The 10365-nt window shown below is 55.7% G+C and overlaps 1 protein-coding gene across 2 annotated transcripts; it reads right to left on the reverse strand.

Annotated features, from left to right (window-relative positions):
• Window positions 1-502: 502 nt before the first annotated feature.
• On the reverse strand, window positions 503-9948 carry rcor2 (REST corepressor 2). 2 transcript variants are annotated; one of them, XM_086197795.1, is made up of 15 exons: window positions 9642-9948; window positions 7098-7223; window positions 5323-5379; window positions 4423-4503; window positions 4169-4221; window positions 3934-4095; window positions 3659-3783; window positions 3496-3562; window positions 3179-3418; window positions 3017-3094; window positions 2634-2691; window positions 2437-2504; window positions 2115-2276; window positions 1620-1952; window positions 503-794 (listed from the first exon to the last, which is right to left on the reverse strand). In XM_086197795.1, exons 2-15 carry the CDS (start codon window positions 7219-7221, stop codon window positions 747-749), a joined length of 1656 nt encoding a protein of 551 aa, XP_086053921.1. In that variant the 5' UTR covers window positions 7222-7223; window positions 9642-9948; the 3' UTR covers window positions 503-746. The 2 variants fall into 2 exon arrangements, with proteins under 2 accessions (XP_086053921.1, XP_086053922.1); XM_086197796.1 differs by having other exon boundaries at window positions 503-1952; window positions 9642-9947.
• Window positions 9949-10365: the final 417 nt, after the last annotated feature.

The raw sequence follows: 10365 nt of genomic DNA on the forward strand, positions 1-10365 counted from the left end.
AACCACCTCAATTGCAGCAGCAGCCGGAACTGACAGGTGACATGTTCCCGTAAGCACGTGACCCAAGGAACGGACTCAGTGTTGGTTTGGCTCTGGGTTCAGGTCCTGGTTCCTCTTCTAGTTCTGTGCCAGTTAACCGGACTGGTTTTTCATCCAAGAGATTTCTACAACCTGACTGAGTAGCTGAGGTCACATGACATCCACGTAAACACCGGCACCGCCAGTGACGTAGAACAAACCGGTCCAGTTGATGCTGACAGAACCGAGCATCTTTGGCAGACCATTTGTCTCTGAGGACCTCTTGAGTCACCGTGAGGGTCCAGAGGGTTTCCTCCTCCAGGGACCAATGGGAGGCCAGGAGGAGTTGACCTATGTCGTGACCCCTGCCGCCCTGCAGGTGTGTTCCCCACTGGAGTGATACCTGTAGGGAACACACCTGCAGGTGAGCCAGCAGCAGCTGGATGGGTCCAGGTGCTGCTGAACAGAACCAGTCCAGTTCTATTTGGTCATTTCTTTATTCTAAAAAAAACAAACTTCAGTTCCACTTTGTAAACAACTCACAGACACACAGAGGAACGTCTCGGAGGAACAAGAGAAGGTGACATCACGCAGTGACATGCTGCTTCTGGTCAACAGCTAGATCATGTTGGGATGTGACTGGTGTGGTTCCGGACCGGCTGCATCATCCTAGTTTGTTCATCAGGCTGCTCCATGTCACTCAGGAACTGATGGGTTGAGGAACCTGCTCAGAAGCTACAGGTAGCATTTCCTGTCCTGACTCCGCCCCCCAGGCCCTGGAACCAGCAGAGATGCTACACAGGTGAACCTAGCAAACACTTCCCTGTGGAACTGTGGAAACAGCAGACTGTGCTTTTAAAGCAATAACTGACTTTGGCTACATGTGATCAGTGGAGAACTGGACCCTCACACCAGGCTCCAGAAGAACAGAACCGGTTCCCCATGGACGTGGCTGCTCCACACCAAGGACACGTGTTCAGCGCGTCGTCGTCGTCATCAGATAAAACATCTAAACTACAGCTAGCGTCCTACCGGCTAGTAGCTACAGCGCTCCTCTCAAATCTAGGCAAAGCAAAAACACTCCAGTTACATACCAGTAACATACCAGTAACACGTGGCTGCAGGACAACCTGACTACCCATGATCAGCACCGGGCCCTGTACCAGTACCGGGGCCCAGTTCTAACGAGAACACCTCCGTCTGTGTGACTCGGCACCTGTGAAACCGACAGTACTCATAAATATGTGGGGGGTCTCAGCACCCTCCCCACAGTCCAGATGTTCAGCAGTTGCTATGGAGACGAGCAGGTAAGTTTAGGCATTCGCCAACAGCCTGAAGATCCAGTGAGTGTCTCTCTGTGGTGGGGGAGGGGGCGTTGGCTGTCAGTTCTGAGCTGTGTGTGTGTGAGAGAGAAGGAGAGAGACACAAGGGTCTGGAGGTAGGTGTGACAGCTATGTTACAGGATCTCACCTCAGGGACCTGAGTGTGTTTGGTCATGTGATGTGTGACAGACAAACAAGGGAGTGGTGTGTGTGTGTGTGTGTGTGCGTGTGTGCATGCGCGCATCAGTGTGAGTTGGGCTGCTCCACTTTGAGCCCCACCAGTGATGGAGGCATCTGTGTGGTGGCGGTGGCGGCGGAGCTGGGAGGAGACCCGCGCAGGCTGCTGCTCCCTGAGGAGGAGGAGGAGGAGGAGGACGACGACGAGGAGGTCACTACAGGCCGGATGAGAGGAGGGGGGGGGTGGTTGTGAGGTGCCCGGTTCTGGAGCGGGCGGGTCTGCAGCGGCGGGGGCTGGCGGAGGAGGCTGGGGGGAGCTGAAGGTGGCACTGGGCGCAGCAGCGGGGGAGGCTGAGAGAGGGAGGAGGGTGTCTGGGTGGAGGAGGGGGGGGGAGAGCTGCCCACAGCGTCTGGAGGGGAGTCCTCCATTTTGACCTGAAGGGGGGGGAGTGGACAAAGGTGACAGGCCACCATTAGATATATGGGCGCCACCACCACTATGAAGCTTCACGTCACATCAATATGCTTGTTAGCCAGGACGAGGTTAGCTTAGCGAGGCAGACACATTCGCTTATGGTGATGGAGCTGCGTCCTCACCTCATCATCGTCTGCAGCTCCGTCAGCGGCCGCCACCACGTCCTCGCCGCTCCTCCTCAGGTCTCTTTGGCCCAGGGAGGAGGCCACCTGCTCAGCCGCCCACTCGCGCAGCACCTCATCCAGGTTGAACCTGCGACGGTAGCTCACAAAGAACGAGCTCACCTGAGAAGGAGAGGAGGACGCTGGTTAGTCCGAGGTGGACCCTCCCCCCGGAGGGCCAGACTCCGCCTCCTTTCTGTTCTCCAAAATGTCAAATGTCAAACACAGTCACAGAAACGGACCGAAGGGTCTGGGAAGGTGATGTTGACCAACGGCGTCTCACCTGTGCAGGTGTCTTGGTCCCGATCACCTCGGCGATGGCTGTGAAGTCTTTCCCATAGCGACGGATGGCTGCAGACCCAACAAGACGATCAAGTTAGTGGTGAAACATGAGGGACGTGAGGAGGACGTCTGACGTTGACCTTCACTGAAGGTTCACCTGGGACACCGCCGCCAACATCGGGGGGCGGGGCTACTCACCCTGGACTGCCAGCAGCTGCTCCTCTGTAGTCCAGCGAGAGTTCATCTTAGCAGCCGGCTGGAAAACAGAGACGAGCCCAGCAGGAGTTTTAGTGCTACTAGTACTATGACTGAGTACTGCTCTGTTACTTCATATCAGCCGTCCTGTACTTTTCTCTCCCCACTAATTTTCAGTTGCTGAGTGCAAGCCAGTCTCAGGTTCGTCACCACATCTCGCCGTCAGTCTCCCTGACACCATCGTTGTTAGTAACTGGTAGGAGCTAACACTCCTGCTGGCCTCCTAGCCGCTACGCTGACCTGCACTCAGTTCTGTACCAGGTGAGCCGGCACCTGGACAGAGGAGGAGCAGCGTGACCCGAGCGGAGAGGTTCGCAGACATTTACCTCTGCAGGCTTCAGGGTGTCGACGCCTTCGCTGAGACTCTGTCTCACGCTGCTGTTGTTCTGTTTGATGCTCTGGACCTGAGAGGACAGAACCACAACACACAGAAGCTCGTAAGCGTCACGGTGGCTCAGACAGCAGCCGGGTCGGGCCAGGAGCCGCACCTGTCTCTTCAGCGACACCAACTGAGTGTCCAGCTGCCGAATGGTCAGCACGCCTGCATCCTGGGAGGCTGACAGCAACGTGATGTCTCCCTGGTCCAGGTGCATGCCCTTCGGAGGCCTGCGGCGGGCCCGGAGCGGGTGGTGGCGGTACTGAGCCCCGATGTTCTCCTTTTTCACCGGGCCAGACCGTCCTGGGGTCACCTTGTCAGTGCTGTTGCTGCTGGGGTTCTGTTTCACTGCCTGAGGGGACACACGAGTCACACAAGATGAGGGTGATGCAGCCCAGCAAGATGGGGGGTGTTGGGGGGGGGGCTCACCTCCTTCTTGGCATCCAGCTCAAAATCGCTGTCACTGCCAGGGTCCCCTTCCTCCATGTCGTCATTACTGCAGGAACAACAAGCACACAGGTCAGTGGGACCCCTGTGAGGCCTGAGGGTGTGTGTATGTGTATGTGTGTGTGAGTGTGAGTGAGTGATGTACCTGTCGTCTTTCTCTCTCTTGCTGACCAGCTTCCGGGCCTGTCGGTCCATGACAGAGGTTCTGGTTCTGGTCTTCTTCCAGCTGTAGTAGTACTTTACCAGACTGGAGATCAGCTTGTCTGGAAGCTACACACACACACACACACACAATCAATGTTGTAATACGTGTGTGTTCAGGCTTTATTTACGAGTCATACAGATGTTTCTATTTGAGTGTGTGTATCTGTGAGTGTGTCTCTTTGTGCATGTGTGTGCGTGGCGTGTCCAGCCTCTCACCATCTGCTGGATGCGGTGAAAGCTTTTGCCATGGAAGCTGAAGGCCTGTTCAAACAGAACTTTGTCCTCCACCGTCCACTCGTCGGGGAAGGGGGTGAAGTTGGCCAGGTCGGCCAGGGAACGCTCCACGTCGTGCTTGTGCCACAGCAGCATCCCCAGAGCCTGACAGAGCAGAGAGAACGCTGTCAGGGCCGTCGGAGAGCGCAGCAGAGCCAATGCGTGGGGTCGGTTTTACCTGCTCCATGTTGTACCCGTGCTTCTCTTTAGCCATCAGGATGTACTCGTCCACTGGAGATGGAAGGATCCAGTCAGAACCAACAGCCAGAACCAGAGGAAATGAAGGACAGCAGGAGGAGGAAGAGTCAGGGAGGGACAGAGGGAAAACTTTTAATTGCTCTTCCCCCATCAGCCTATCATCAAACCTGAAGGTCATGTTATTAATCTTCTACCTGTGAATGGAAGGTGTGTGAGTGCATGAGTGTGACTTACACATTGCATCTGAGAGCTGAGTGTTGGGGCACCACACCAACATGCTCCTCTGGTCTTTCTCGTTGTAGCGAGTTGGACAGTCTGAGAAGGAAAACAGGAGGAAACCAACATTGATGTTTCCATGTATGGATCTCTCTCTCTCTCTCTCTCTCTCACACACACGCGCACACACCTGAATCACTCTCCTAACTGTCAGTCTGGACTCATCCGTGACTAATCAGGCTGTGCAGTGCATATTTCTGCCACAAGATGGCAGTAAAGGCGGGTGCAGAGTAGAAGAAGGTGGCCGAGCTGATGGTCTCCAGACGTTTACAGCTAAATGGAGGGAGGTCTGGAGGAGGCCTTGTTCTTCTTCTTTGGTGCCAGCTGGTGTTGGACGCGCTGCTGCTTCTCTGGAGTCAAAGTTTGGCATTAATGACGAGCCGGTCAGTCACATGACCAAAGGATCCACCGGGTCAGAGCCGATGCTCATCAGGTGACTCCAGCTCGACTCTTTCACTCAAAACAAAAACCACCTCAGCGAGCGTAAGACCTTTGTGTAAGTTTGAGGTCGTTTTGTTTGCTTCAAACGCAAATTGAGCATCACTCCTGACGTGTCGGAGCACAGATGGAAGGTTAAAGGTCCTCGCCGTTGAAAGCGCGGTCGATCCTCCACTCCGTGGAATGAGACTCGTCTCCTTCAGCAACTTTCTTCAACACGGTGGAGGAGACTCACGCACGGCTGCACGCTGGAAATGTCACGCTCCCATCACTTGCCATCCATTCAGACCTCAGAATATTTCACTCTTCTTCGTCCCCAGGAACACCGTCTCTCTCATCCACCTTCCCCCTCACCCCCCTCTCCCTGCTCATCCTCCCTGTCACCTTCTTCATATCCTCCTCCCTCCTGAGTCCCCTTACCTGGTTTGAACTCAGGGATCTGGGCCTGGTAGTCTCCTCCCACTCTGATCATGCTGTCTGTGGACACGGACACAAGACAAACCCAGTCAGTCAGAGCTGGAGAGGACAGACAGGCTCGAGCCAGGACAGGGAGACAACAGCGTTACCATAATCAGGAGACTAGTGGGTGCAGGTGTGGAGCTGGAACCTGTGAGGAACCAATCGCCTTCAGGTCGGAAACATCGCTCATCACTTAGCATCTCACCACCAATCTGGCCAGCAGCCCTCGTGGCCAGTTCCTCCCGGCCCAGAGGCTAATCCAGGGTTGTGAGTCCACGATGAAACACGTAGGAATGAATAGTAACGAATGAACGAAGCCATCGACTGGTGTTTCTACGACAGATCAGCAACAACGAAAAGAAACTGACTCAAGTGCCTCTGTGGTGGACGCCATGATGACCAACACCAGACCTGACAGAGGACAACCTGGTCATCTGTAACAGCCGCTACTGAATTTACTAATCCAGGTCTTCTTAATCCAGACGTGTGATCGGTGACCCACAGACACTTTGACTGAAAATTCAAACTTACAGTCACGAAACTCCAGAAGTGGTGGTGTTTTAATCTAACAATTATTTGTCTGTTGATCACTGATCACACGTCTGGATTAAGAAGACCTGGATTACACCACATGGCGACCTGGAGACTTTGGGAACCGGTGTATTGGGCAGTTGAGCGCTAGTTAGCTGCCACTCTCCATTAACTTTGAGCTAAATATATGTGGCTTCCTGCATTCTGGAGTGACGCATGAGTGAGACAGGAGTGTGACAGCAGTGACACAGGAGTGAGGCGAGAGTGAGACAGCAGTGACGCAGGAGTGCGACAGCAGTGAGGCAGGAGTGCGACAGCAGTGAGGCAGGAGTGCGACAGCAGTGAGGCAGGAGTGCGACAGCAGTGAGGCAGGAGTGAGACAGCAGTGAGGCAGGAGTGAGACAGCAGTGAGGCAGGAGTGAGACAGCAGTGAGGTAGCAGTGACGCAGGAGTGAGACAGCAGTGACGCAGGAGTGAGACAGCAGTGACGCAGGAGTGAGACAGCAGTGACGCAGGAGTGAGGCAGCAGTGACGCAAGAGTGAGGCAGCAGTGACGCAAGAGTGAGACAGCAGTGACGCAGGAGTGAGGCAGCAGTGACGCAGGAGTGAGGCAGCATTGACGCAGGAGTGAGGCAGCAGTGACGCAAGAGTGAGGCAGCAGTGAGGCAGGAGTGCGACAGCAGTGAGGCAGGAGTGAGACAGCAGTGAGGCAGGAGTGAGACAGCAGTGAGGCAGGAGTGCGACAGCAGTGAGGTAGCAGTGACGCAGGAGTGAGACAGCAGTGACGCAGGAGTGAGACAGCAGTGACACAGGAGTGAGGCAGCAGTGACGCAAGAGTGAGGCAGCAGTGACGCAAGAGTGAGACAGCAGTGAGGCAGCAGTGACGCAGGAGTGAGGCAGCATTGACGCAGGAGTGAGGCAGCAGTGACGCAAGAGTGAGGCAGCAGTGACGCAGGAGTGAGACAGCAGTGACGCAGGAGTGAGGCAGCAGTGACGCAGCAGTGACGCAAGAGTGAGGCAGCAGTGACGCAAGAGTGAGACAGCAGTGACGCAGGAGTGACGCAGGAGTGAGGCAGCAGTGAAAACACCTATGTTAGCTGGAGACTCCTGGCTTACTTTCACAGTTATCAATGACACACTGAGTTGCAAAGTCAGAATGGATGCTCATGTATAAGTGACTGTCAGGTGTGTGTGTGTGTGTGTACCATGAGCATGCTCTTCATCACTACTCTCTTCCTCAGAATGTGGCTGGCTGTTGCCGTTGGTTACAGTTTTAGCTCTGCTCCTGGACAGAACCCCGGCTCCCGATCGCTCCATCACTGAGGGCATGGCTGCAACACACAAACACAGGTGTACAAACTTATCAGTAACACACACACACACACACACACACACACACACACACACACCCCCCTGTATTCTGACCAGAATGTAAAAGCTCCTGTAAGTGGAGCAGCTGTTTCTGGTCCCAGGAGCTCCCAGCATCAGCCGCTCTCAGCCTCTCAACCTTTTCACACTGAAAAACCCGTGTCAACGCAGGTTTGTGGACCCTCCTTTGCATCAGGGTTCATTCAAGCTTCCAAAAACCCGGGTCTGAACTCCCGCTGTGAGGCTGCGTGCCTGTGTTTCTCTCTCGCGGCACAGTGACAAAATCAGGATGCGACAGGAAGGACGCGTGAAACCTGAGACGACGCGAGCCGCGCCGCTAAACTCCTGGGTCGCTTGGCGAGTGAAACCAGTGACAAGCCTCTCCCAGCTGCTGGACAGGTTACTGACCAAACGCAACATACTGGGTTTTACTGGTTTAGTCGGTGTACCATGATGAGCTGCTGAGAGGAATTCCCTCCCAACACAACGAACGAAGTACCAGTCTGTACCATTACTACCATAGTCACACCAGCTGTAGTATTTTTCCCTGAGTGTACATACATACATGTTGTATTTGTATGTATCTGTACGTGTTGTGGTTCGATTAAAGGGATCAATAAAGCATAGTAACTAGACTCCATTACCCAGGACTCCTTTCCCCGAGGCTGTTTCCTTTACCGGCTCTGATTGGTCAGCAGTGACATCAACTATGAAAGACTCCTGACAGCCAGTGAAAGTCCAGGCCCCGTTCTAAAGGTTCTGAGAGGGAGATCTTCTCTCTGGACCTGCCTAAGAATGCAGCGGAACCGCAGCTCCTCACTGTTAGACGCAGCAAAAACCAGCAGGTTCATCTGGTAACGCGTTACTGCAGTAGTACTACAGTTATTATACTAGTAGTGTGTTCTGGAACTGTGTTGGTGCCTGTGAGTACCGTAGAACCTCAGCACTGGTCCCTCGACCCGGATCACCACCAGGTATTTTACCTCAATATGCAGCTGCACGTGATGGCAAGCTGAAATGCGTCATGGTCACATGAGGGGGGGGCTGTTTCCTCTGCATGCCCCCCCCCCCCCCCCCCCCCAGAATCTCCCCTGTTGCCCCCTCACCCTCTCTCTTTCTCTGTGCTACCCTGCCTCTCTCTCTGCCCCCCACCCCACCAGAGACCAGCCGGTCAGCCGAGGACATGGTCCCTTAGAGGGAACTGACGTCAACTCTTTACGGTAAATCAACCCAGAAACTCCAGCTCAGACCTGCACCTGCGGGACCGGGACTCGAGGCTCGGGGGCCAGCATGAGCCCGGTTCAGTTCCGGGGTCCCGGCTTGAACTATGCCCGGAACAAAGAAGCTTCACGAGGCTTCAGACCCCTAACAGTCGGAGACGGTGCCGGCCGAGGACCCGGGGTCTTTGTCCCTCCCCACCCCCACACACACACGGACAGAATCCGCCTGTCACGCGCGGCTCCTCAAGCCACAAGAGGAAAACTGCCGTTATGAAGTAAAACAAACCCAGCAGGGCTCCCCCCTCCTCCCCCCAGGGGCGGGGGGAGGAGGGGGGAGCCTCGGACACCGTAGCCTCGGTCTCAGTCGCCTGTTCCAGCTGAGGATCACCACTTCTGATCAGCTCCGAGGTTCGAGTGTGTCCTCACGTCACTCTGTCACAGTGACGTCAGAGCCAGTGGTCGACTCGCAGCATTGTTCTAAGCGGGCGCCTGAGTCCCACAACGCGGTTTCGGAGTCAAAGTACAAAAACTTCCAGTACACCGGAGCTAAGAGTCCCAGACCCGGAGCTGCGATCCGGATCAAGAGGATCCGAACGGTTTCCCCGATACGAGCGCGCGTGCACTGGGACCCGCTTGAGTTCCAGTTTAATTTTCAGAACGTTTGAAATAATGAGAAGAAGGTCCAAAATCCTCCGGTGGGACCTTGGACCAGTCCTGCTGGGGAACTTGTCCCCAGTGCGCCTCCTGGACCAGCTCTGGCGGGTAAAGGAGTTCCGGCTCAGTGGCATAGACCTGGACCCGCAGGTTCCTGGACCCGCAGGTTCCGGCTCGTTGCTTCGCTCTCCTCGTCTGACCCGGGTGTCCTTTTGTTCCCGGGCGCTGACACGGCTGGTGCTCGGACCGCCGCCGGGACTCGGACTCGCTCTCCGGCTCCTGCTACTACACTCGGTCTCGTTCGGGGACAAACGGCACCAGTTCGAACTTCCAGTAGTTTCTGGCAGCGGAAGCATCCAGGACTCGGCGGCGTGTCGCCTCCACCGGGGCGCCTCCTGGAGTCAGCCCGGCGGGGATGCTAACGCTAGCCGGCTAGCTCGCGGCTGCTACCCTCGCGTTACACCAGTAACGTTACTAGTTGAAGTGGAGATCCTGGTCTCACCCTACCTGCTCCCTCCGGTCCTCTCCGCGGTCCCGGGCTCAGGACTCGTCCGCGCCTCCCACGGCCGTCTGCGGTCCCCTCGGAGCCGCCTGGAGCGAATTACCGCCGCGAAGCGTCTTAATTCCGCCTAATTGATGAACGGAGTCGGTACAATGAAGCAGCAGCAGCCGCGCCGGGCCAGACTACACCCCGAGAGCTGGCGTGGACATCCGCCTCCCCACCAGCCGCTCGGCTCCACGGGAACTAGTCCTGCCGAACGAGTGCGTCTGCGCCACATTTTAGTCCCCGCACGTGTGATTGGACGAGCGGAGCCGCTCTGGACCGGGAGCCGTCAATGGTGACCCGCCGGGTCACCCCGGGGGGGTGGGGGGGTGACAGCAGCCCCGGTTTACTCTCTTAATCTGCTTCTATCAAAGTCCTGTAAATCAGGAACTACTTGCCAGTGTGTCCGCGGAGGGATCCGTCAACTGTGCATCTGTGTGCTGAGGCGGGCTGCCCAGACCCGCACTGGTGTGTGCGTGGTGGAGGGAGAGGGCACGAGAGCAGAGGGGGAGTGTGTGGACACGAGTGAGTGTGTGTGACTTGTGACTTTGAGCTCGAGCTCACAGTTACCGATCAACAGCTCAATTATTTATTTAATCAGTTCTAGAGTACACAAGTGTGTGTGTGTGTGTGTGTGTGCGTGTGTGTGTGTGTGTGTGTGTGTGAACGGAATAAGAAATGTTCACT

This window comes from Aulostomus chinensis, chromosome 24 (assembly GCF_037954235.1).
Source record: "Aulostomus chinensis isolate RoL2024-O1b breed Wild chromosome 24, RoL_Achi_v1.0, whole genome shotgun sequence".
Taxonomy (NCBI): domain Eukaryota; kingdom Metazoa; phylum Chordata; class Actinopteri; order Syngnathiformes; family Aulostomidae; genus Aulostomus; species Aulostomus chinensis.